General features: G+C 38.8%; 1 protein-coding gene across 1 annotated transcript; it reads right to left on the reverse strand.

The window, feature by feature from the left end:
* Positions 1 to 27,214, reverse strand: LOC140246874 (tyrosine-protein phosphatase non-receptor type 21-like). Its single transcript, XM_072326201.1, has 16 exons — positions 26,961 to 27,214; positions 18,902 to 19,390; positions 15,569 to 15,738; positions 14,161 to 14,258; positions 12,173 to 12,246; positions 10,619 to 10,777; positions 9,660 to 9,748; positions 8,721 to 8,891; positions 7,962 to 8,122; positions 5,605 to 7,763; positions 4,871 to 5,020; positions 4,192 to 4,389; positions 3,503 to 3,580; positions 2,659 to 2,818; positions 1,824 to 1,981; positions 1 to 1,380 (listed from the first exon to the last, which is right to left on the reverse strand). The coding sequence occupies exons 2-16, from the start codon at positions 19,073 to 19,075 to the stop codon at positions 1,252 to 1,254; spliced, it is 4,128 nt and encodes a 1,375-aa protein (XP_072182302.1). The 5' UTR covers positions 19,076 to 19,390; positions 26,961 to 27,214; the 3' UTR covers positions 1 to 1,251.
* Positions 27,215 to 27,578: the final 364 nt, after the last annotated feature.

Here is a 27,578-nt window from a genome sequence, read left to right on the forward strand (position 1 = left end):
ATGCCTAACATATTCCTTTACTATTTGTCCTGAATGATGTTTCCCCATCTTGACACCATGCATCTTATACAGAAAATTACCTCTACCTTATTCATGGTAAAAATAATTTGGTCAATGGACTATTACAACAGTATCAATTTCATTCAATATTCATACCCAAACTCATTAAGATCTACAACACATGTGGCTCTGAAGTGCAAGTAATGTATCAACACAAACTGTGGTGGCACCTGTAATCACAACAGTGATGGGCTTGGTGACATTGAAAAATACAGTGCCAAGATGAGGATGACATGAGACACTTTTCTGAGGAAACATACAAGAGATAAAGAAATGTTCCCTTTTCCACATTACTACTCAATTGCTCTAAAGAACTACGAATACTTGCTATACTTGGTGTCAAAAATCCTGTCTACCTCAATGAAACAAGGGTATGAAGAAAGCAAGAGGAGGAAAACAGTCGGCAGTGCATTACTATAGTGCTAACATATTATAAATCTGTCTATTCAAATTTCAGAGTCTTTGAAAAACTTCTGAATACATCTGCACTTATTCTTTGTTTCAGTGGAGAATAATGAAAGAATGTTGCTGTTTCTATAACTAGATCACATTTGAACATAACCATAAAGTTATTGCTCTGCACTGGAAGTATCAGGTTATCAAGGTATCAAGATATTTTATCATACCACTTTCCTTTGGAAACATATTTTTACTAAATGCTTGCAGTTGTAGCATACAATAACCGCCAAAGTATGAACAGAATACCATGTGTCATGAGATTATATACCTGCACAACTACTTGTGCACATTTTTGATGGTCTATCAGTAAGTTATGTTTTCACCATCATGATATTGCAGATCCTAAGCACTCAGCCTTATAATTTATTGCCCGGTTAAGTATCTTGACTTGTTAATATGTGGTTAGTGCCTCCAAGAAAAGTTTTACAGATTACATATCTACCTTTCATCTAAATTGCAGTGCTTTTTAAACAAAATAAACTCTACTTGACACACACATTTCAGTTCAATATTTCTGTATTCTTAAGTACTTGTGCAACCTGATCCACAGAACATGTTACCTATTAAATAGCCCTATAATTACCTGTTCAAGATTTTACCTCTAAAAAGTCTATATCATGTTTATGAAGCACTGAATCATAAAGTGGATGTTTCATTTTCCCCTTTCATGAAAGGACAGCAGCTCCCGGATGAGCAAGCTTCCATGAAGATAATCCCCATGGCATCCCTGGCTTATATGAGGCGTGTGTTCTTGAGGAATTGGACCAGCGCCTTGTAGACAAATGTGTACTGTCCAACTGTCTGCACCATCAGCATGCGCTGCTGTCGCAGAATGTCCAGCATCTTTGGAATGTTGATTTCCTGAAGTAAAGGGGGGGGGGGGGAGGGTGTGGAGAGAGATATGTTATGCACGCGTGACATGCAGCTTCAGGTAGTCATAATATATGACCACCAGCACTCTCTGTTAATCAATCATACTCTGATCATATCACATCAGTACTAACCTCATTTTGAAAGGCACAGAGATTGCAACATTTATAAATAATGAAAATGATATGAGATGAATAATGGTTCCCACCTATTGTTAAGTTCTACACCACTTGCTTCTAGACATTTGAATAGCTTCCTCATTTGCTATTCCTTGTTTTATTGACAATTTCATCAGATGACTTCTTCAAACTCAATTTAGGCAGGTCAACTGAGCTATGAAATCACACTTTTTCAGGTAATTAGAAAGCTACATTATAACCGAGAGAGGTACTGACTGTGGAAGTGGATAAAAGAACACAGCACCGACTGCTCACCTCATTATGCTCCAAGCTGCTGATCATAACATCAGCAAGAAGGAGAACACCTGTCCGTCCCACTCCAGCACTACAATGCACGATGGGCGGAGGCCCCACCTCATTCTCATTCATGCTGTTGGCATGGCGACACACAGACTGGAACTCCTCCAGGAAGGCTGTGGATCAGAATAGCAGACACTGATGACTTTGTTTTCATATAGGAATGCCAAATACACAAGGTAAACAGGCTTCCACTTTTTATATGTGATCTTCAAGAAAGATATTTGCCCATTTATTTTTCTATAAATAACATAGTCTTAATTTTCAACAGTGCTTCTACCCACCAGAAGTGAAATCTGTACTTCATTAGATATCTCATGGGCAAAAGTTAGCTCATGGGCAAACATCATTCATATTTTAACTTACGGAAAAAAAAGACTGAAATAATCATACACATGAAAATAAAGAGAAAATATGAACTGTCTTTAGACAAGCATTCCCCTTCATAATATCATCGGGCTTGTATGACACTTGAAAGGCTATAGCCTCTTGTATGCCAGTAGTATGCACAATTTCCATATTTTGAAAAAAAGATGCTGACACTACTTATCAAAGTCATGCTGCCTTAGATCTTTGCCTTTACATCAGAATAATACACTCTCACATTTTCTAAACATGGGACAACATTAACACTAACCAATACCATATATATTTTTCTTCTGTCATCACACTTACACACTATCACACATGTTGGTAATATACAAATACAAAAATCATTGGACACCAAATGTGAATGAGACCTGCTTTAAAGGGTCTTTTAAGTATCTGAGCCAAGAATGGACTGTTAACTTACAGAGGAAGCCATGGACATCATCAGGACAGCCCTGGTTTGGCCAGTCGTTGTACTGTAAATGCCACACTGTCCTCTGCTCGCCGGATGGAACATGACGCAGGGTTAGACCGCTCGTCACGTAGCACCCAGAGTCATTGCTGAACTGACCAATCACGCGGAACTGTTGAGAGACAAGTGGAAACTTGCACATTACTTCCTTGGACTATCTCTGGTTATTTCTCCTAAAATTTCTGTTTTTCTTCTAGCAAAACAATCCTATCTTTCTCAGGCAACAAAAAGATGTTAATGGTGTTATGCAAGTTTGTGCACACATCAAAATCTTCATAGCAACATGCAACACTTTACAAACAGAACTTATAAAGCACTCTTTCACTGTGGTCCAGAAAATACAGAAATCTCCACATGCCAACAGTCATCTTGCACTGGATACTGCCAAGTATTGCTTATTTAGTATCCTGTATGCCAACTGAAGAGCACATCAAAAAGACATTAACACAGTAGGAGCACAGGTCTCAATGACATAGAATATCGCTTCAACAAACATATGCCATAACAAATGCACTCACATCTACTCAATGACAACAGATAGCTGTAACATTTCAATAACTGTTTAGCTGTGGTGACCTCCTGAGAAAACAATTGTAATTTGTTCCTGTCCATATTTCTTTTCATGTTCAATGGCCCTATTTCATAACTTTTGAGTATTCATCACTTTCAGAAAGTGGTCTGAGTGAGTGCTCTGAAGATCACACGTTGCTAAGACAAAGCAGCATCTTCTATTTGAGATGACTACATCCAAAGAGTGAGGGGGAAAAAAAAATATTCTAAAACATCTTGAACTTACCGGTCCAAACTCTGCCATGTTTTTCTTGGGTGTCTTGCAGTCAGGCCAGTACCGGAAACACTTTTCCTTTCCTCCCTCCTGTTCAGTAAAAATAAGATATGGATCAATAGTATCAACGGTGCTCTGTGTCAAGTGCAAATCTGCACATTTCAAAGTTGTAAATTTCCAAAACAAATCTAGAAGAAAACCCTCATATCACACACAAGTTCAGTTTCATAAAACAGCGGATGAATATGGTAGCTGTCGACATATTAGCCCATATTACCTTCACACAGAAAGGTGACATTTATTGCATTCTCGAACACAATCTAACAAAAGAAAAGAAAAAAATAAGACCCAAATTACCAGTACAGGCCGCTGTGAAAATGGGAATTCCCGTCGACTTTTTATTTGCTTTCTTTTTTTCAAATCAACACTATGAAATGGGGAGGAAAAAAACACAACAAAATATTGTACCCTATTATACATCTTTTCTAAATTCAATATTCAGTGTTACAGAAAGTTGCTGATATGATATAATATAAATGATATACACAAGCTCAATCATGAAGGCATAACATCACATTCTTTATTTCACCACAACACAAAGAAACCAAGGTTAAGCATTACATACTCATATCACTTTCAGAGTTTGAGAAAATGAATCATGATATATGCCATGACATCATCTACACTCGGCTGGCTCCTACCTCAAGTTTAGTAAGCATGGCGATGACTCGTGTTCCCTGCTCCCACACCATCCTCCACCAGTCGTTAACAGTGCACTCCAGTGGGCCCTGGGCTGCGATGTACTGCAGCATCTCCCCGGCTATGGGTACCTTGATTGGGGAGGCGTTGATGTAGCCACCACTATTCTCCTTTGAGGACGACAGCTCCATCCTGCAGTCCTATGATGAGACAAATTTAACGCACACTTAATGGTGAGGCGTCTTCATATACTCCATTAAATCGTACCTATCATCTGCTAAACACACGCATGCACATAAACAAATACAAGCATGAAATCAATACAACAGAATTAGATGAAATCTCATCAATTATAGTATAAAACCAGCATTGAGTTTATGACAAGAACGTGACATTCACATGATACACATTCTGTAATGCTGGCGAGAAAGCAGCTAATCTGTAAACTATTTCAGAGCAAGATCTGTGGTCTACAGACTGATGTACAGATAACCCAAATACATGATACCTCTGGAACCCTTATGCAACAAATAAATTCTTGTTTAATTTACTGGGTATTCTCCTTGATGTCACTGGTTGACATTTATTTAGATAACACAATGCACCCATGTGAAATCCTTTCACCTTACTAATAGTAAGCAGAATTAAATCCTGGCTTGTCCTAGAGGGCTGTTTACTTACCTCATATGGCAACACATCCTTAAATCTGTTTCTCTTGGCATTTTCCGGTAGCCTGGAGGTGTAATAGATGGCCCCCGCCTTCTTTTTTTGGATCTGCTCATATTCGGTGAATACTTGACCCTCTCTGAGCTGCTTCTCAAGAATTTTCCGCTGTATTTTTGAAGAACAGAATCATCAAATATCACTGATATGGAAAACTTCATCTTACAAAGTTTCTAGCTTTTTCCAATCAAAAGAACTAAAAATTGACAGCAAATAAGTTTTTGCAAGCACTGACTTATGCAGGATGCTGAATAAACTGTTCTACACACAAACATTTAGTACACATACAGTACTTGTGTTGACTATTTATACACTATTTCTATACATGATTCCTTGTACTTCCACACCATGATCACATATAAGAATCATATTGTGGATCAATTCATCAATCTGTTCTCCAACACATCATGACAATAAGTTGGGAACATGATAAGAAAGACATGTAATTTCTTATTATCCACTTCTATCAACTTTGACATTACATTAAACTTCAAATGTTTTCATTACATGTTCTTGTGGCTTACACATTCCCCTCACTTCATACTTTTTGTTTGTTTTGGTGTATCACAATACTTTCTTCCTTTCGACAAAGAGATGGGACAAACACGACACAAATGACATGTAAATGAAATCAAGGACATAAGAGGTGTCTGTACTAATCTGCTTTGAAATAGAATACCCCAAAGACTCACCCTGGCATCTCTCGGGTGTTTTGCTTCCTCTTCCGGATCATCCGGTAGATCCCTTGGCCTCAGGAGGGTCAGTCCACTCATGGCAGCCATCTTCAGAGGACCGATGTATCTCTCAGTTTCTTTCAAATGTTCTTCCTGCATAGCAGCAGGCTGAGGAAGTTTGGTTGATACTGGCAAGTTTGGCTCACTCATTCCTTCTGCTGACGGAGTCACGGAGCGATCCCCATCGCAGCTACTTCCCGGCTTGATGGTACTGGACGTCGACACATCAAGGTCCGGGTGGATGTCTGTGCTAGAGTTATTTGATGGGGAAGTGTTGGCCAGATCAGGCAGACCTGCTTGGCTGGCAATCAAAGATCCACTGGCCTTGCTGAATACCATGTCCTCTGACACTCCCTCTTGCAATTCTTGGAGGGTCTGTCCTGCATGCTCATGCTGTGGGGAGCCAAAAGACGAGCCACCGCTGTTGACTGGACTGTGATCCTCTGGGCTGAAATGTGCCATTGGGACACTGTGCATCACTCCACCAGGGCTACCTCTAGATGGGCTTCCCATCCCCGTGAGGACGGTCTCCACATCCAAATTATGAGCAGACATCGCGAACCCCTGCGACGTGTTCACAAAGTTTGCATGATCCACATGAAGCATAGCATACTGGCCAGGGTTGACTTCCCTCATTTCTGGATGAAGCTGGGGCATGGAATACACCCTGGTTGGCGAGCCTGGATGGCCACCACCACTCATGTGTCCCATTCCTGCACCTGTATGCATGTATGAGAGAGAATGTTCTGGGAGTGAGGGCTGCGAGTTGGACAAGAAGATGTCACCATGGCCTTGGGGAGGCAAGAGGAAGTGATGTGAAGGGCTACCCAAGCTGCCTGGGGACAGATTAGAGTCAATATCACTCTGGTCAGCAAACTCACTCGGTGGACTCACTAAAGGCACAGCGTAGTCGTGGAATGGATTGATACTCAAGGAATGGTCTACAGGTGGGCTGGGGAGATTGTCCTCATACCCAGAAGGCACACTCATCGGTATGTCGGCAGGAGCAGCTTTATCAGCCAGATTCAGAGTCAGGGAAGGCTTGAAGTCAGCTGGCTGCTGGGGGCTCAGCTGCTGCTGGAAGCCACCTGGTACATGCCTGCTGTACATGCCAACTGTTGGATGGTAGTCCTGATGGGGCTGTATCCTCAGTTGGTTGAATGCTTCAATGGGCAAAGATTGGGTCAAGTCCGTCTCACCATGAACGTTACCACTCCCATGATAATTAACCTCCTGCACAGCTTCAATGGCCTGCAACCTCCTGCCGACTAGGTCTGGACTGCTGCTGCTCATTAGGTAGTTGATGCCTTGCCTTGCAAGATTTGGCGTGCTGGCACTTCCCCTAGGGTAGGGGGGTGGCGGTTTGTACTTATTCTTCAAGAGTTTGGCGGTGATGTATTCCTCCGTTGTCTGGATGTTTTCCGAGGTCAGTTCAGGCACACTTATGGTATGTACAATGTTTCCATGAGGTGTTTTAATGAGCAGTCCATGCTGCAGTGACTCCAGAGAGTAGTCCATATTATTAGAATTGTAGTAATTATTGGGTGTGCCCCCATAGCTGAGTCTGAACTGCTGCCGATAGTGGTTGTTGTGGTTTCGACTTTGAGGCCGTAGTTCCGGTTGTGCGTACATAACGTTTTCCATCGCCCCAAAGTTGTTTTGCTTCCCCAAGTTCCCAACACTTTGGCTCTGCTCGCTAACAGTGAGCAACCTCTGTTTCAGCCTCGCTTGAATCAATGACTCGTAGTCTGGACTTGGCCTATACGCTGGCAGCCCCGTATGCAGCTGTGATCTGAACATCTCATTATTTGTCAGACTAGGATTTGATGAGTTTGGTGACACCTGCGTGTGAAGTCCATAATTCAGCGAGTTCACACTTGGAGCGCTGTACACGCTGCCATTTTGTTCCAACGTGACCAGATTGCCGTTGGAGTAGTTGTAGTCCATGGATGGTCTGTCCAGGCTCAACTCCGAGGTAGTGAATGGTCCAATGTCGTATGGATGCTGATTTTCCAGGCTCTGTTGAGATGTGGTGTAATTGGCGTTACCCTGGGCGGTAATGATGAAGCGCTGATTTCCTGGATGTCCATCTATGGGCATGTGGTGGGGTAGACTCTCTGCAAAGCAAACAAAAAAAAAATGAAGAAAATTATATAATAGGTAAATGTACTTTAACTCAAATAAAAAAGAGAACATTTTGGAAGTTTAGCTAAACACAGTATAAAATCACATATGCAAGAACAACAACAAAATCCTGATCCACAGTAAAAGATGCATGTTCATACCCATCCATAATGATTTCATGGCAAACCTACCATCAGATGAAGTTCCCTCCCCTGGGATTAGGTGGTCCTTGTTGCTTCCCATCATCCCTGGCAGTGGTTGTCCCTCCATGGAGAGCCTTCGGTCGGGATCCATCCCACCAATCATCTTGTCTTCTGGGAAGCCATCCACCAATACCTCCCGACTTCCAAGTCTATGAGTAATAAGCATCAAAATTGAGAATTACTCGCAAAGTGCTTTTAAAATGTAAAACAGGCGAATAAAGAAGGCCTGATGGTAGTTAGTTGAAAACCCAAAGTTCCTTGTAAATGAAATTCAAAAGCACTGAGTGAATTCATTCATCTCAACAGCCTTGAACTATTTCTGTGGTTTAAAAAAGAAGATGAAGAAAAGCATCAACTGTATGACTAGATGTGTGTGTGTGTGTGTGTGTTAGGGGGGGGGGGGAGGTTATGTAGCTCTCAAGGAGAATACTCAACAATAGCAATTTCCCTGTCTTATACTTTGGTATGTCTCAAAGGGTAGATCATATCTTTGAGATTGAAATGGCATTAAGATGATGACATTAGTTTTGACACATTACTACACTCCTTGCAACAGCTTGTGAATCACTTAATTTGAATTTCAATTAACCTGCATTTTTTAAAGTGAAACGACTTCTCTTTCATTTCTCATATATGTGTTTTCTCATTCCAGCATAAAGAGAACCTTGACAATTGCTCTCTTTCATCTTCTTCTTTTTTTTTTTTTGACATGAAAAAGTATGACAAGTTAAAAGAGTTGTAACTAACTTGACAGTCTCCACGGTGTACTTGTGAAACTGCTGCTGCAGCCGGCATATCCTGCAGACATACTTGGCTGTCTCGGCATCCTCCATCTGAAACTGCATGACATCCTGCGACTGTGCAGTTCCTACTCCAAACACGCGGCGGTTGTGACCCATGCTCTGAACTTCGTGCCACCTATAATGAGCAGGATGAAAAACAAAATTGAAATCAAACAAAACTACCCAACATACACCAAGAAACACTGACAACGAACTTCATATACAACAGTAATAAACATGTGTTGGAAGTCTCATATTTACACAGAATTGTTGGTATCTGTGGTTGTCAGGCTAGCATCTCAAGGTACTAAGTTCAAAAAGTACAACTTGATTACATTCCAGTAGTCCTCATTTCTGTTGTTGACTTGTTTACACCATCTCATTTCACGACCATACATGTGAGCTTTAAGTATCAGATTGAGATCTGCAGGTAAGCTTGGCAGAAATGTTATCTTTATCAGGTCATGTTTGCCGAGTTTGTCATTCATTCATTCTATCTAGCATATATTTTAAGGTATTCTGAGATCTGAATATACAGAGACTGCCTCTCTTCTTAAAATCAGTTATGACAATACTTACACATCTACCCTACAACCATCACATCTAATCATTTAGATGCATTTTCCAAGCATTATCTTCAACAAAAAAAGAAGTGTCACATCTGTTGCAAATAAATAAAGATCCATCTTCAACAGAGGTTTTAAAGAAAGGAACTCAAATAATAAGATGTGTAGGTCACTAACTATTGAAAGACTGTTTATAATCAAGTGATCGTTCAGAATTCCTTTTTACTAAAATGATAGAAGTATTTTTGTACGGAATACAACAGTAATGGATCAACTAGATTAAATAATGCCTCTGGCGACACTTCGTGGCGGAGGCATCTCAGTGGGATAGCACTCACTGGATGTAAGCCGTCTCTTGTCTGTTGAGATGCTTGACAGTCAGCCCACTGAAGGATGCACCGATGAAAAGTTCATTGCCAGAATCATCCTAGTGAGTGAGAAGTAATGTAAATTGACATACCATAATTATGATGATGACAAAACCCACCACATGTTGGGACTCTTCATTAACTTTTTTCGCCTGGTGGCCTGATCAGGCCACTAAAATCTTAGAATGTGAAATTTTGGTGGCCTGAGAAAGACATGCAGTGGCTCACAATAAAGGAAAAAGTAACAGTCCACTTTGAATCTTAGATGCCCGATCAGGCCACCAAAATATTGATTTGGTGGCCCAACACCAATTTTTAGTGGCCCTGGGCCACCGGGCCGCCGCTTATGTTGAGCCCTGCATGTGGAAATTTGAAAATGATCATGATACTGTTGAAACAGAATTGTACACCTTGAAAACTGTGCAAGTGTTTAAAGGCTTGAATATAACCAAGGGTGTTCTCTCATACCTCCTTGATATAACAAATGGCTCCTGGTTACATTGCATCAGTATAATGCATGCTTTGCCATGACAAATTTTAAAGGGAATGATTCACTGAAAATACTGACTGATGCCAAGACAAATAGGGAAGAAAGAAAAGTTCAAATATTTCTCAGGAGGACCTACATATGTAGATTGATATAGCATTTCAATAATGTCACATCAAATTCTTGAAGGTTTCCCCCAGGAAATCGTTCCATCAAAAAACTTCAGCAACCTCCCTGCCTTCATTGAGATGTGAAAAATAACATCAGCTGAGACACAAATTTTCATAGTTTAACAGTCAAACTGGGTCCAAACTGACAATATACACATGAATGGACATACGCAAAAACACACATGCACATGGACAAAACACATACAAACACCACATAGATTGAAATCCCATTGCCAAAACTGGTTTAGGGTTGCTAAATCCTCTAAACTCACCTTGGCAGGGAAACTTTCCTGACCGTAGCCTTCCAGCTTGGAGGCGACCTCGATGTAGGCCAGCTCACTGACCTCGGGTGACATGCCCTTCTTGGCCTGGAACTCAATCACCACCTTCACTAGCATGCTGCACAGTGTTTCATTATCTGTGGTCAGATTCTGGAGCAAAGATTTACAATGTGAAATATAATCACAATATTAGAAACAACAAGAGCAAAGATTGGCACTGGATTTGTTTGCTTGGTAGAGAACTACTGTAAAACATGATATATACGCGGCATGAATTTTTCGCGAATTGGAACCGACAGCCTTTTTTGCGGAATGAAATTTTTGCGGACTGCCACTGACATTCACTGCATATAGTGTAGTCAAAAGCTTTCGCGTGCATATTAATTTCACGAATCTTGGCGCTCGCGAAATTCGCGAAATTAAAATGCATGTGAACATTCCTCGTTTTACAGTACATGCACTGCATCTATATGAAGTTGGCAGAAAGGCAAGTAATCTTGACTGGGATGGTCAATCACATGGATTAGCACATTATTCATTATTATCACAGCTAGATATAGGCCCTACTTTAAAATAAAACATTTTTTTTGTGTGTGTGACTTTTTCAACTGTAGTATGGATTCCAATCACAGATATACCATACTACTTCTTTGAAAAAATCAAAGTTATACCAATACTTAAGAATATCAATTTGTTATGTTAATCTGAAAATCTTAAGGTTTTTACTGCCAGCACTATGATCATGGCATCGAGGATTTGGCAGCCAGACTGTGGTGGATTATTTGCTTCAATGGAAAAGATGACAGGTGACTGCATCTTCATACGCAAAAAGCACAGGACTTCAGTGTCACTTCAAATGACCTCGATGGAATGAATTTAGTGCTCCTGTATTTGCTGAATTAAACTCTGTATGAAGGAAAAATCATACATTTTGTTGTTTTTGTTTCTTTCATTTTTTTTTCATTTACCCATAGCAATAAGCTGCATTAGCAATATTATACATACACATGTATATTTTGTGTGTGTGTGTGTGTGTGTGTGTGTGTCTGTTTTGTCTGTGTTGACTAAGTGTAATGAGTCTTAGTATGCCCTGACTGAAATTTCCAAACTGACAAAAGCTGTCTAGACCCTCTTTACGACACGCATATGACAGTCACACATGTAATTGTGGATTTGCACAATGTCAACAAATAGCCAAACAAACAGCTAAACAAGCATTCCACATCCAGTGTCTATTCACGTAAACATCTGACGTATATTTACTGCATTGAATGCTAAAAAGGGAGAATTTCAAGTATGCAGTTGGTTTGCACTTCAGCGATTTTGCAGAATGCAAGGATCACTCAATTAACAACTGAAAACCATTTTTCTTTAGGGTGGGTAATAATGCAGAAGTACCAAAACAATGGCAATTATAATCACATAGAGGCACAGGTAATAATCTTTAGTTACAAACACAAAAACAGAAACATGTAACTTTGTACTCCACATACTGTTTGAAAATTGTAAAAAACAGGCTCAAAAATGAACTTTGGCCCCACAAACCTTTGGCAAGAGCACATAGTTGTTTTGCAGAAATTCCACAGAATGCTTGGTGGGGTCATAGTCTCCGAATTCAGCTGCCCATAGCAAATATAGGATATGGGCAAAGGTCAGACAATTGAACATTGGTTACTCACAATAGTGTTGACACAAAGGGATATCTACATTGTACCTAGAGGTCAAATGGGTGAAACATTAGTCACCAATCAAATAGAAATGCCCTCTATTCGGTGGTTTGATTTAACAAAGAAAGAGAGAAAAAGAAGCTGAATTCCACAAATAGTGCTTTACATCAGTACTGAAACGCAGCCCACAGGCTGTGTGGATGAAATATACCACAAACACAGTGTAAATGCCACAAGCAGAATGTATTTATAATGGATAAAAATATGCCACAAGCTGTCTATTTATAATGTTCAAAGTACACCACAGGCGCAGTATAAATGCCACAAGCGGAATGTATTTATAACCATGATATGCTGACCGAGTAATGACAACCACAAGCAAAAAAAAAAAAAAAAAAAAAAAAATGAAAGGTTTTTCCACATATTTTTAGTGTGATATCACAAGGCAAGAGTAAAGAAAAAAAAAAACCCACATATTTAGGAATGGCAACAATACCCCTGAACCACATTTTTCAATATATTTGATTTTATCAGTTTTGGTAGAAAACCTATTGAAATATTAATACCATGACAGTGCTTTGAGGAATATGAATTATATGGGTTCACTCATTTCACATTCTAACAAACTCTCAGCATTTTGTGATGTCTTTCACACTCTTCCCATGCCCTGATATGCCCCTTGTTTCACTGGGTTTTTTCCTTTTACTATTTCTCAATACTTCAACAACAACAACAAAAAACAGCCTATGTCATGAATCTGAATGAAGATGAACTTGAAATTGTGTTCCTGCACCTGGGCATTTCATGAATTTTGCCTACCTACCACAGTGACGCTAAAAGAGGGAGAAAAAAAAATCTATTCCACATAATAGTACCATGACGTCTATTACGTATCCACAGTTGCTTTATTGATTATAACTATGAAACAGAGCAATGTGTGTTACTTAGGTAGAGAACATGAAAAACCTGTGGAAATTGTGAAATTACTCTCCCCTCCAATAAAAGACAGGCGGCCTCAAATACAGGCAAATTTACAGCTCCAGGGCAAGGTCATTTGACATATGGTTCTTCCCCCAGCCATGATTTTAATGCCAGCAGGAAAAAAAAAAAAAAAGCAAATTTATTGATGGAAGGACATCCTTGAACTCACTTATGCATAGATGGCATATTTTTTTATGGGTGAGAAACTTCAAAGGGACATAAACTATGCTATGCAATGCACATCATGGACGAAGAACTCCAGCTTCTGATAGTCAAACTGAAGGAGATTGCCACTAGTCACCCCTCCCCATAAGTTAGATCACTACTGGAATGATTACTATTTAACTTGGATTAAACCTTTGAAATGATCTAACTCCAACATCCACAAAAATATTAAAACAAATGCAAACAACTACCATTACTAACAATACCAAACTTAAATATGAGTAAAAAGAGATCTTGAAACAAAGGACTAATTTAGCACAAATCTACACTTAATCATGTAAATGCAACGTGTGTATAATGTCATAATAGTGGGATTCCAGATATCATGTTGGAAACTATGAAACTGTTGAACTGTAGTGCTTTTGTGATAAAAAAAAAAAATAGCGCAATTATCCTTTCAACAGAAGTACCTGGTATAGCAAAATGTACCGAACATGTAGTGAGGAGATACTATGATGGTTGTACCTGTTTCAACTGCAGCTGATGCATTGTAACAGCACAAAAAATGTAGATATCGTAAGTAAATATAAATGAATAAAAGAGAGCTATGTAGACACATTTCATTCCATCTCTAGTGTAGATTTATGTGGAAACATGACGAAACTGTGATCAATCAGCTGATGAACAGGAAGAGATAATACAGGATGTCAATATGTTTACCTTGTGCTGCCAAACTGGCAAGACTGACTGCCTGGTCAACGCTGCAGGGCAGGATTCCCTCAATTATGTCACTTTTCAACTGCAAATAATACATGTACCTACAAAGGAACAATACAAAGGCATTCGGTTTTTGTTGGGGTGATACCTAGTCACTTGCGCCAGCAACAAGGACATACTGTAAGACAACTTGTGAGGTTTTATCAGTTCACTTTTGAAAAGTTCACAATAACTACATGTACCTTGGCATGGCTTGATTTCTTTTACTTTTTTTTCAGAGTAGGAAAGGTACCATGAAAGATCAGTGGCCATATTTCTACCTCTCATCATCTTTAAACAATGTGTTCTTTTTAAATGACACAATGTATCCTGACCATTTCATCAATCTCAGATCATCAAAAAAGTCAGATAAACTCACAAGACATCACTCCAAAGGTATCAGTGTGTGTATAAAACTCCTCCACATTAAAGGAGCATTCGAGATTGTGGCTGTACTTGAAATGCCTGCAGTGCATACAGGCATGACACAGTAAAAAAAGGCCACAGCATTTACTGACTGCATATTGATCCCAGATTGTTCTGTGATTGCCTCGGGCTATAACGAGTATGGATCAGTCAAACTGAATGACTGTGGGCGAAAACGTGCCAGAGCACGTCTGTGCAACACACACACGACACTATAAAATCACCACCCGAAAAACAGAAGAATGTTCACTACACTGGCTCTTCTGCTCATCAGTTGAAGATGCTGGCCATTGTTGGGTTACAACGTGGTAGTGCATTCTGCATTTTTGTCACTTTGCCCCTTAAAAGACACTTTCAAAAAATGCTCAAACTCTTCAAAAGTTTTATTTTTATACATTATGATTTGCAACATTCTTGTACTAACAGCCCCTTGAATTCAATGTTTAATGACTTTACTGACATACAAGTAACAATCACTATGAAACAATTTTTGTTTCATAGCAATAATGAAGCAAAAATGTCTTGTTGTGGTCAATTCTCAAGAAATTGCTAGTTCTATCTAACTGGTATGACCATTCTTTTCATCACAAAAGAATAACATTTCCATCTGTTGTCACTTTCTGCAACATTCCTTCCTTTTCAACACATTCCCTGGAAACAGAAACATCATCTTGGTTACAGAATAAAGTGTAATAAGTCAAAATCTATGTTGATGATAAACCAATGATAACAGATCTAAATGAAATTTCAATATTGGAGTTGACTAAACTTCAATTGCCTTCAATGACAGTTTTGAATTTAAAGTCCTCTTGGTGTCTGAGAAAGACCAACATCATAAAACTACCCCACCACTCAAAGACCACAAACAAAAATGGTTCACTATTTTGTTGTTTTGATATTTAAAAACAAAGGTTTCATGACATGAGAACAAATTTAATGAAATTACCTGGTTATTTCATGCTGCAGCGTCTGTACATTGGTTGTGTACAGCATGACACCAAGGCGAAGCATAGAGTCATGAGCATTCTTGTCAAGTTGCTTCTTCAACGGCTTCTCGAGGTCCACCCATCGCAGCTTATAGTTCTTGTTGCTGTACTGCAGGCCAAAGTAGATACTCTGGAAAAGAAATGCACATACGGACCAAATTAGATAAATGTATTTAAAGGGGATAGCTAGTAACTGATCTGTGGGAATCAGTGGGAATGCTGGGGGATGATTGTTCCAATCCTTGTGGGATTCATTTAAGAGTACATTATATATCTAGTGTTGTGTGAAAATTATTTGCTTCAGAATGGTCTCATATTCAAGTAATGTGCAATTTAATCGCCTCGTCACTGGACAGGCATGCTAACCTGGAAACATTAAACTGCACATTACTTGAATATGAGACCATTCTGAAGCAAATAATTTTCACACAATAGATAAATAATGTACTCTAAAATGAATCCCACAAGGATTGGAACAATCATCCCCCAGCATCCCCACTGATTCCCACTGATCAGTTAGTAGCCATCCCCTTTAAGCATACTATTTTGATGATGCACAAATTTCATCTGTAGTGACTCATCATTAGTGCTTTGTCTTCAAACTTTAGCATTCAGTCCATTTGAAGTCCATGAATTTACGGCTAATAACACTATTCTTAAACTACAGCATTGCCAAGACTGATATGATTATCACAGCTAGCGAGAAACAATACACCATTCAACATCACAGACTTTCTTACAATGTACCCTTGTAAAATCAGCACTGACTTGTAGGCCTACAGTGTAGGCCTACACGCAGATCTCGCCCAAAATGATAAATAATTTACCAAGTACAGCTGAAGGCTATACTGTTCAGTAGCCCCAACATTCTTTCATACATACAAAAAATATGATGACATCACACAAAAGATAGCGTATGCTTTAAAGCTTATTGCTACAATTTCATCAGAAAGAGAATCATGACATACACCGTACGTATGACATAAAAGGAAATGGGAAAACAAAATAAAATGGTATCATGCTCCACAATTTACAGACATTAAAATGATCACAACTTCCCTTTCTTTTGTCATATTTCTCTAAAGTCTTTACCAATCTGTACTAATTTACATCCTAGGCCTTGAACACAACACCTACTTCTTTGATATAGGGGCCTATGTAAGTTCTCACAGACAAGTACATGTATGTCTAGGATAGATTGTAAGTTTACCAAACAGGAACACACACTGTGAGAAATTATCATGCAATACAGATGCAGAGACTCCAACTCTCCCGTTTTCGACGGGAGATCTCCCGTCGAAAACCCATTTTTGCAAAATCTCCCGTTCTCCCGTTTGAGATTTAATTTCTCCCGCCCTGGCTCTTTGTCTCCTGTTGGAAGGGATTTCTTACTTATTTCTATCGTATGTTGAAAAAATAAGCCTTAGATAGCACAAGAGAGCATCTAGAACCCTAGGAACTTCGCGCTTCGCACACATCAAGTTGGAGTCTCCCGTTTGCTAGGGGTTTCAGGCGGGAGAATCTCCAGATCAGAAGGTGCTTTGGGTTGGAGTCTCTGCAGATGTTACATTCTTTGGGGAAAAGTATGGTTACTGCACCACTAAAATGCATTATAGATCATAAACACACTGAAATATGCATGGATAAATCTTTAAACTGTTAACAATTTTTGTTCACATATTTTAAGATGTGGGAGTGGGCTTGGAATTGAAAAGAAAAAAAAAAAGAAAACACCTAATATTGTTCACTTCAACCGTGAGAATGAGAATAACCAGTCTACAGAGATTGTTATATTTGGACCAAAACAGGAGTTCCCAGAAATGTATTGTCATACATTGTGAGTTGTGAGCCTTTACTGTTTACAAATTGATTGAAATCGGAAGAGGCACTACTACTGAAAGGAGGTCAAGTATTAAACATGTCAACACTAGCGTCCTTGGCAGCCTTCGGGCAGTTCAAAAAAAAAATCAAGCAACTCAGGGGAGATAGATTGTCACAGTGATTGCCAACTAAATGGGGTCACGACCCGCTGAAAGACACACATTACCATTCTTAGAGAATTATTACCATGTCTCTCCTTTCATTTGGAGGTTGAGATTGAAGCAGACAGTGTAAGTGCACTGATGAACACTTCCATATAATACACAAATATACAAATATACCAATACGACTAACATAAACATACACTTGAACACACACACACACACACAAACACATGTACACATACACACATGGGGGAAAATATAGCTATAAGTGTAATGTATATCACCCAGCCATCAGGCTTACCTGATGGAATGTGGAGGGTTATCGGTAAGGTCAGGATTGGAATGAGCTATTGAAATTGAAAGCATATTCATGAGGGGGGGGGGGGGGGGAGAGAACCATGGGGCAAGTAGCATTTGCAACCCATGTAACAGCGGTAGATGGAATACACCCAAAATAAAAGAGATTTATAAGCAATTTTCCGATATATCAAATCAATTGTAGAAAATGTCACCTTAAAAAGCAAATGTGAGGCGCTGAAATAACACTCTTTGAAGGTGCATGGACAAAGTGTTATATCCCATACATAATCCCAATTGAACCAGCAGGAATGAAGAAAAAGGGAACATGAATGTATCTGGCTACTGAACAATGTTTACATATTGCTTGCACTGATTGCCATCCCCTGGATCAAAAACAAAATCCTGATAAATAACATGATGCCTGATTTAACTGTTTATGACAATGTTTCATGTGTTTTATTGGGACATCTCTCTCAATCTTCCTAACTTTCTCAAGTAGTAAAGTTACTGAAGTCACAAAAAACTGTCCATTAAAAATTTTGTTCTGATAGTTGGATGCTTTTTTGTTTGATCTTTTCTTTCTAACTACACAGAAAACACTCATGAAACTTGTGCAGTCTCTAAATACAAATACCATGTAAACAAAATATACAAACACACCAACAACTTGTATAAATGATATGGCATAGAAACCATGACACCACAAAAATTTATAGATGACAGAGCAAGATATTTGTATAGAGAGACAAAGAGAGAGAGAAGAAGGGAGAGGGAAATGAAAAGCTTACTGAACAAAACAAAACAAAACAAAAATATTTCATACAGCTGTTAGAACAGTGAGTTTTGACCAAGGGGAAGAAAAGGGAGCTGGAATGTACTTGTATGTGATATGCTGCAGAAGACAAAGACAGCGTTACAAAACTGAACAGGTGGTTGACCATACCAACTATGCACACGTACAGACACCACTCCTTGTGCCAGTTGTGGCAAAGGAACACCCTACCGTACCTCTTCTAGCTGAAGTTTCTGTGCGATGGTGTCTAGGCAGTCCTGCCCCAGGCTCTCAGGTGTCAGGGTGATCTCCAAGACATTGCAGTCCAACAGCTGGATTTTGGCCACAAAAGAGTTCTTCCCCGACACATTGTACCGCCTCGTCTTCTTCAGACGCAGACCAAATGGCATCTTGCTTCAATCTAACGCGACACGACGGATCCGCGTACGAGATGAATCTTCTACGGGCGCGACGCTGGCGGGAGCTAGAGCTGTGGCGTCGTGCAGATTGGTCCGCCTTCGTTACACAGTGAGACGATCTTTGTGACACAGCATGCCATGTTAGTGACCTGCCATCTTTGTTTTGCCAGACTTTCTTCTCATTTTACCCTAACTGCCTGGCATCCGAGTAGAAGGAATTCCGTTCCACTAGATATCAGCTTTGTGCTGCTGTGGTATGCAGAGTGCCGATTGAACTTCTTGGATGACTGCTTACAAAGCTGCAATCTGTGTGTGATGAAAATAACAAAAATATGAAGAAAGACATTGTATTATAGAAAACAAACACGACCAACAAAAAAAGAAAAAAAAAAAGGAAGAGAGAGGAAAAAAAGAGCAAACTATGTGACTATGTCGCAAGCCAACCATAATACAATGTGTACATGTTCTCTTCCAGCCTTGCCCATTTTGCTAGACAACCTGTGAACTTTGACCTGTATTCTGACTCCATCACAAGCATGGATGGCTGTCTCACACTGGGTGCCATATTTCAAGATGCGATTGCATGCAAAGGTATATCACTCACAAAGAGTGTGGGACACAGCAAATCAGTTCATATACAGTGCAAATATACTGAAAACACTACATACAGACTGTATCTGCAAGGGTATAACAATAAAAGTATAATGTTTCTATTACAAATGAGTCAAATGGTTGACCATGAAACATATTTTGTAGGCCTAATTGCCTGAATTGCAAAGGGCCAGACTTGACTACATGTAGCGTTCGTGCTATTTTCTGGTTCCTATTATCCCTACTTTTTTCTATAATGAATCTTTGTAAATTTTACGTATTCAAATATTATTATCGCAGTGGATAACGTAATTCATTTATTCTTTTATTCATTCATTCATGACACCTGTAACAAATTATGTCTGTTTCTCCAATCTTTTCTGTACAACTCTGATACCACTGGACAAATTAAATCTTTAATATTTACCACATTTGATTCACACTGATGCTGACCCATGAGACCATCAAAGGTCTGTGCAAATGTCAGTCTACTCTACGCCAGTTTTTCTCATTGCATGGAGAGAGGAAAAGTGGCAGAGTACACTGTACATGTAAACACAGAGCTTTGGGCTTAAGACTTTATATTTTAAGCTGTAAATACCACAGTCACCATGTCATGGTTTCTACCTGGCAGGAACTTAGGCTTCCAGCTCAGGACTTATTGTCATGCACTAGTAGGTCACAAGGAACACTGTTACGTATCCACACCATTCTGAAATGGTGCTTTTGTGTTCAACTAAGAAGGAAGCAACTGTTCTTTAAATCCATCCGGTCTCAGAAACCAAAATTTTTGTGTTTTACTGCAGTGTCTTTTCATTACAATGTTTACTATAATTGACTGTACCAGTACTTTGTGAGGAACAAAACAAAATTATCTCCCATTTGAATACTTTGTCATTCATGGCTGATTGTTTCAGATAGAATTTACAGATCTTTTTCATACTTTTTATTGGGCAACAGCCAACACATTTCCAACATCATAAACAATATGTTATCAATAAGTAAAATATGTCATGACACTGGACATCAACAGTTCAAATGCTGGATTTGCCTCTAAAATGGCAACACACACAAAATAAAAAATTCACATGACCCCTTTTCCTCTCAAATTGGCTACATTTAGCATTTAGTGATAAACTCAACAAGGTCCATCTATAAATCTTTCTCCATAATAAGATACATTGTGCCATGTACTGTATAGGCCTAACCACAAACTTTGGCATGCATGAAATCTTTGCAAATTTCATTGGCCAAGATTTAAGAAATTACAATGCATGATAATTTTTTTTTTTTTATTAGCATAATGCATCAAATACCAGTGGCAATTTGCGAAAGTTTAATGCTGCAAATAAGGCCAATTTGAAGCAAATTTTTCTGGCTTTTATTATGCAGAGAAATTCAGGAGCCAATTCAATGATGAAAAAAGGATAATTTCTGCAGTAAAAATCCCCTAAACTTTACTGATCTTTAATGCACACAATTACACTGAATAATGTGACACATATGAAACCACGACCCATAATCACTCCTAGCAACCTGTTAGTGACATCAACAGCATTTGAACAATAGTGACTTTGAGATGGAACAGCAACATTTCTCATGTTCTAGGTGACAGCAGCTTTGCATAAAATTTCTGTTTAATCATTTTTGTAGTTGATGACAAACTTCTTTTTCGTTTTAAATGAGAATTTGGACTTTCTCTTCCATCCAAGCCTTGCACACAAAAGTGTACATTACATACACATATGTTTTTCCCAGAGCAGTTGTATAATGTAGATTGTAAAAGTTTCTAAGGGTTATACTATAGGGCCTACATGATTCCCTGATACTCTGCCGTTTTTTAAAAACAAGTTTTTCCACTGAAATACCCCTACATGTATGTTACATGTGTTGTACATTCAATGCGCTACAATATTTGGAATCTAACTTAGCAAGTACACATTTACATGTGTAGTTGCTGCTACATTGTATGTCGAGTAAGCCTTGGGAACATTTGTGCTTGTCGGGTCGAGCCACAAATAATAAGTTTTTTTTAAAAAAACAGGAAGAAGGAGAGTGCCGTGATCCTATACCTTTGCCAGTAGGCACAACTACCCAAAACATTGTAAGAACCTTGTACCGCAATCTATGCATTGCTCAGCTGTGAACCTTTTTGGCATCCAGCTTTTTAAATGGTCTTCATGCAAATACGCTTTTGCTTCAGCTCTTAGCCATGACATATGTTGCATTGTTTACTTCAAGGACAATACACTGAGAGGGCTAAAGGTCATTTCTGACGTAAATTTAGTATGACAAATAACCCTTTCAGAGTCATCAAAAAAGCCATTCAGAATGTACACAAAAAGATTTTTTAATGCCAGTCAGTGGAGGAGTTAATAAGATATGAATACGACAACAATAGAATAATGTACTCCACAAATATTTCATATTATGCAACATTCACATGTACGATGTACATTGTACACACCCATCTGTACGCTGCAAGCCAAAATTACAGCATAGTTATACTGGAGTACTGTGGGAAGCATCATCTCACACTTTTCCAACAAAAGCATTCCAAACCTCAACTAAAGTACAAATCAATAGCCTTGTTATTGATCCCAGCCCAGCTGGCAATACTACAACACCACTGAATCACACATTTGTATACAACACTGGATACCATCGCACATGTCCACATGTCAGCCATGCAAACTACATTCTGATTTGCAATACTTGCACTTGCAGGCAGAAATTTGGAGCTGCTAGTACACAAAAGCTTGATCACTAGGAGTTAAGAAAATAAACTGTCAACATAAGAACAAAATATGATTTGCACCATAACCACAACCATACCAGCATAATGCTATAGTTGTACTTGTACACTTAGTCCATATCTGAAATCCACTGTCTTCCAGTGAGTTATGTCTATCATCATGCTTATGCAAGTCAAGATGATTTTCCACAAGGGACACAAAAGATTATATTTATAGTTTCTTCAAAAACAGCAGCGCACTAATTAAAAACCCTTAGGTCCCCTTACAAATAGTGTCTGCTTGGGCTATTCCTGGCACACACAAACAATGACAAACTGTCTTACCAATTTGTGTCCTTTGATCATCTGTATAATAATGAGATGACCGTGGATAATCAGACCACGTCACCACTTGTTTCACACCTGATGACTATTGAGCAAAGATGGGTATTTCAATATTGATACCCCGTAAATATAATGTAAATAATGTGGAACCCATTGTGGTGGCAAGCTTGGCATAACAATAGCTTGGTGTGTGTGTTGATTGCTCTGCAGAATATGTCACATGCTTACACGGGGGCATGGACAGAATGCTTGGCAATCCTGGGTATACTGGTATTCTACACTGAGAAGGTCAGTGACTCACACTGGACCACACCACCCAGTAAAGAGAGAAGATTTGTTGAATCACCAGACACACCTATCAACTTGTTCATGGACAAAATAATACGTAGGCCTGCCAGTTCTGCGGTATCTACAAATATGATTTTGTACTGCACTGTTGATAACTGTTTAGAGGGGTGTTCCCGCATTGATTACTAATGTTTGCTCAGTGCTTTATGTCATACCGCAGGTATGTCCCACAATGTCGTGAACATATAAGTGGTATGTACAGGTGTTGACTGTGTACCGGTATTGTTAGTGTGCCAATGGTGGTTTAGCTACACACGTACTGTACATGTCATGCACATATATACATAGCATACCACTCTTTTAACACTCCTCTACACAGGAATTCTCCAACCCACGACATTCTATTGGCATGCATAATATCTGCTACCAGGAAACCTTTCTCATTCTGAAGGCATTGTTGCACTTTTGGGTCTGGATTTCATAAAACTGCGCTTCTCAACCTTTTCAACCCCAGGCCCCTTTTGGCTCCTACAATTTTTCTCAAGGCCCAGTAAGATCGACTGCAAATTTTTAAATTTCATATTTGGCCAACATCGTGGTTCACCTGCAAAAGCTTTGCTAACCACTGATTGAGAAGCAGGGTAATAGAGCCTAAAAAGTTTCTGCACATAAAATGTAGTATCTACTCAAAGGAAATAAGGTATATTCATACATTGTAAATGTAAATATGTCACATGACATTCTACTTAGGAAATGAAATTGCTGAAGTAAGCCTACTATATAGTATACAAAACCATTCACAAAATACAAATATATGTAAAAGATGCTTACTAATTGACAATGCACTCTATAGATTCTATTCAAACTTATCAGAAGTGCAAACTGATTTTTCAGACATTTACATTTGTACCTTTATAAAACAAGTTTCAATATCATTTTCAAAGTTTAAATACTTGTATTCTGAGATTTATGAGGACCAATTCTAAGATAAAATGTCTGGAATATGTGGAAACAACCTCTTCTGATGATATTATGAACACTTCTCTGGGGCTCACTTTGGTTTTAGAACAGTCTAAACCATGGCTTCACATATGGAGCAATTTTGCAAAGAACAAAGTACTTTATTAATAAAGAGGAAATCCATCCCTCCCCCACCCCCCCAAAAAAAAAACTTCAAAAGAAAAAGAAAAATATTACCTGCAGAACAATACAAAAATGACAAAAATTGAGTAAGAAAAAAAAAAGAGGGAGATATGACATTTTGAAATTTCATTTTTTTTGGAAAACATTTCTTAACTGGTCCTTACAAATATTCAAATCAGCAAGGTGGTGATGTCATGCTCTCACAATTTCTTATTCATTTCTTAATATATACAGAAATTACAAAAATCTCATATTTCAGTTGTAAAACTTGTCTTAAAACCATCCAAAATAAAAAAGAACATATCTAACACCATAATCAGGGCTCGACACTAATGGTGGCCCGGTGGCCCAGGGCCACCAAAAATGCACGTCGGGCCACCAAAATTTCAGAAATGAAGAATTTGGTCGGATGTTTGCCTTTGGGCCACCAAAAATAAAAGTTAGTGTGGAGCCCTGCCATAATATATATATGTGCGTGCGTGCGTGTGTGTGTGTGTGTGTGTGTGTAAGCTCTGATATATCTTGGTATGGGAACATGCTTTTACTTGCAATTTAGCTAAAAATAACATTTTTTTTTTTCAATTTTCATAATTTACATTTAACATGTAAACATGACAAATTGTGAGGGGATGACATCATCAACCCACTCACTTTCTTCATAAGGACTGGTCAAGAAATGTTTTCCAGAAAATGTGAAATTTCAAAATGTCATTATTTTTCATCCGATTGTTATAATTTTTTATCATTCTGTAGGGAATATGTTTCCTTTTCTTTTGAAGTTTATTTATTTTTGGGTTGTATTTCTTCTTTACAAGACAGTATGGTCATATTTCTTTCCCAAGATGATCAAAATCTGCTAAGTAAGAGTAGTCAGTGCAACCAGTATGGAGTTAGAAAATGCAGATCTTACCTTGTACAATTTAAAAACATACTTGTTATGGTCAATCAGTGGAAATACAACAAATTTCTTGAGATCACGAATGGCACATACACTGACTATGTCATAAAAGGTTTACTGTCCTAAAACCCTGAAGAAAGAAAACAAGAAAAAGAAAAATCTACAGCAAAATTAAATCAGAATGACATTTTTAACGTAAAATGTAATATGCATGTCTGCACACATTGTACAAACATGTCATTTTTTGTTTTTACACTGGTAGCATTTTGTGGTGGAAATAAATAAAACAATGCAAATCAGTCTCCTGTAAAATGCCACATCAAAGAATGTGACTTGGATAAAAAAAAGTCAGTCATGGAGATCACAACCAAAGGCAGAGACCCAGTCACCTAAGGTCAACAGCTAGAGGTCAAAAGTTCACTCCTGCTCTGTTGTCAGGAGTACAGTTTAGCATCAATGTTAGAAGGAAGGGAACAATGGGGTTTTTTTTTTTTTTAGGGATATGCTACAAGTCTAGTACAACTGTGCATGTCAAGAGTCTGATGTTTGCCAGTCAGAGTTTGTTTAATATGATGGAAGACTAGGAGTACTCAGTGGAATTTGAGATGGATAACATTGAGACCAAATGTACAGTTTCGCACAAACAACGCAGCATTTCATTTATCAACAGACCAAGATTAATATCACTCGTTTACATAACATGTAGTTTGTACTTTGTAACTTTGTAGTTTGTAACATGTATATTGTAGTTTATACAATGAAATACCCTATGAAAGGATCCACCAACTGGCCAATTCTACAGTGCATAGCACCAAGTCACAAGAATGTGTTTGTCACTTTGTGTAAACTTTTTTTTTTTAAGTGTCAGTCATAGTGTGCATTTAAAAAAAAAAAATTGCTGAAGCAAAGTAATATAGGCGTCGGCGTCTAAGCATATGTTGTACTTTTTCCAAATGTTCACATTGCTGTACATGGTCGCCATTGTCAGCCTCATTCTCAGTCATATACGACTGAGAATGTGCCTATGCCTATCAAGTACCAGTTGACGTAGACAGAAAAATCCATCTGCCCGGAGTTGTCTTTTAATATTATTTTTATCTTTAATTTATCAGCTCTCCTCTGTATAGATCTATCAACCAACCACAACGAACTGTTAGATAGGAGGGGATTCCATGAAGCCGGATGCAGTCTCCGCGGAGCATATCCCTGACGACCAGATACAGACTGATCTTTCAGTCAACAGTTGACGTTACATTAGTGTAAAAAAATTTGGGTAACGTTAAAAAAAATGAGCAGACTTAATTGTGGGCACAGAAGTAGACCTACAGTCTAAAAATTCATTACTTTTGATTGATTCAGTGGCAGTGCAGTGCAATGTCGTGTCAGCATAGACAGAAAGATCCGTCTGTCCGGAGAAGTCTTTTATTTTTTTTGACGTTATTGCTCTCCTCCGTGTAAAGGAGGGGATTCGTGAAGCCAGACACACTATCTCCGGCCGCGGAACATATCCCCGATGACCAGATATAGACCGATCTTACGGTCAAGTGTTAATAATAATAGCAATGACAATGTCCTAGATCCGGATCCCAATGGTCAGTATACCACTGGACTGTATTACCACTGCACTACCAGGTAAATGCAAACACAATACATTCACAACTGACTACATTTTGACTGAACATAAATTTAGATCTAGCTAGCTAGAATGGTTCTGGCTGGACAATCTACTTCTAGACTAGTCTACTAGTAGAAATCTAGAAGTAGATTTGTCTAGAAGAAACCGAAATTTTGAAATAGCTTTTCATGTATTGAATCTCATCGATGTTAACAGCCACAGGTGAAGAATACTTCTTCCTTGATGGTTGGTATCAACTCACATCACACTTGTTTCTCAGATACGATCCACTCTGCTGCCACTGGTTGATAGTAGACCCACCTATGAGAAAACACGACGGTTGGAAATTTCCTTTATAGAATGAACTGCTAAGTTGTTATTTTACAGAATGGCGGGAGGCGATCCTTAGGAATCACTGCTATCGAGTATTTCCGTAAATTTCCTCAACGTCTGTCTGTCTTCTGATCACCTCATCGCAGGACCAACGCGACCAGCATCATTTTTACACATGCACAGCGACCGATCGCGGCGTAGGAGTGTACTGCATTACTGAGTATACGAGTACGGTACTAGTATGCACATTATGTATCGAGGTATCACACACCGTAAAATAACAATACGGCAGATATGCGTTTACGGGAACTTTATAGGCGACACAGTGGTAGCGTCAGTGGAATGTGAAGTACATGTACGACGCACAGGTTCTGATCGCTAGCTCCCTTCCCACGCAAGACTACCACACTACCAGGTGGATGATCATTACGCATCACTCAGGCGTGTGGCTTCACATACCAATGGGTGACACATAAAATAAAACGTAGTCTACTCACGCAGACTCAGTAAACGCCATCGAATCAGGATCGTACTTTGATACAGAGTA

The sequence above is a fragment of the Diadema setosum genome, chromosome 1 (genome assembly GCF_964275005.1).
Source record: "Diadema setosum chromosome 1, eeDiaSeto1, whole genome shotgun sequence".
Taxonomy (NCBI): Eukaryota; Metazoa; Echinodermata; class Echinoidea; order Diadematoida; family Diadematidae; genus Diadema; species Diadema setosum.

Excerpts from the sequence above, each read along its gene's own strand:
- LOC140246874 (XM_072326201.1), bottom strand. The coding sequence starts at position 19,075 with ATGCCATTTGGTCTGCGTCTGAAGAAGACGAGGCGGTACAATGTGTCG. Across the intron at positions 3,581-4,191 it reads CCATGCTTACTAAACTTGAG|GAGGGAGGAAAGGAAAAGTG; the intron begins GTAGGAGCCAGC and ends TTTACTGAACAG. Across the intron at positions 2,819-3,502 it reads ACATGGCAGAGTTTGGACCG|TTCCGCGTGATTGGTCAGTT; the intron begins GTAAGTTCAAGA and ends GTCTCTCAACAG.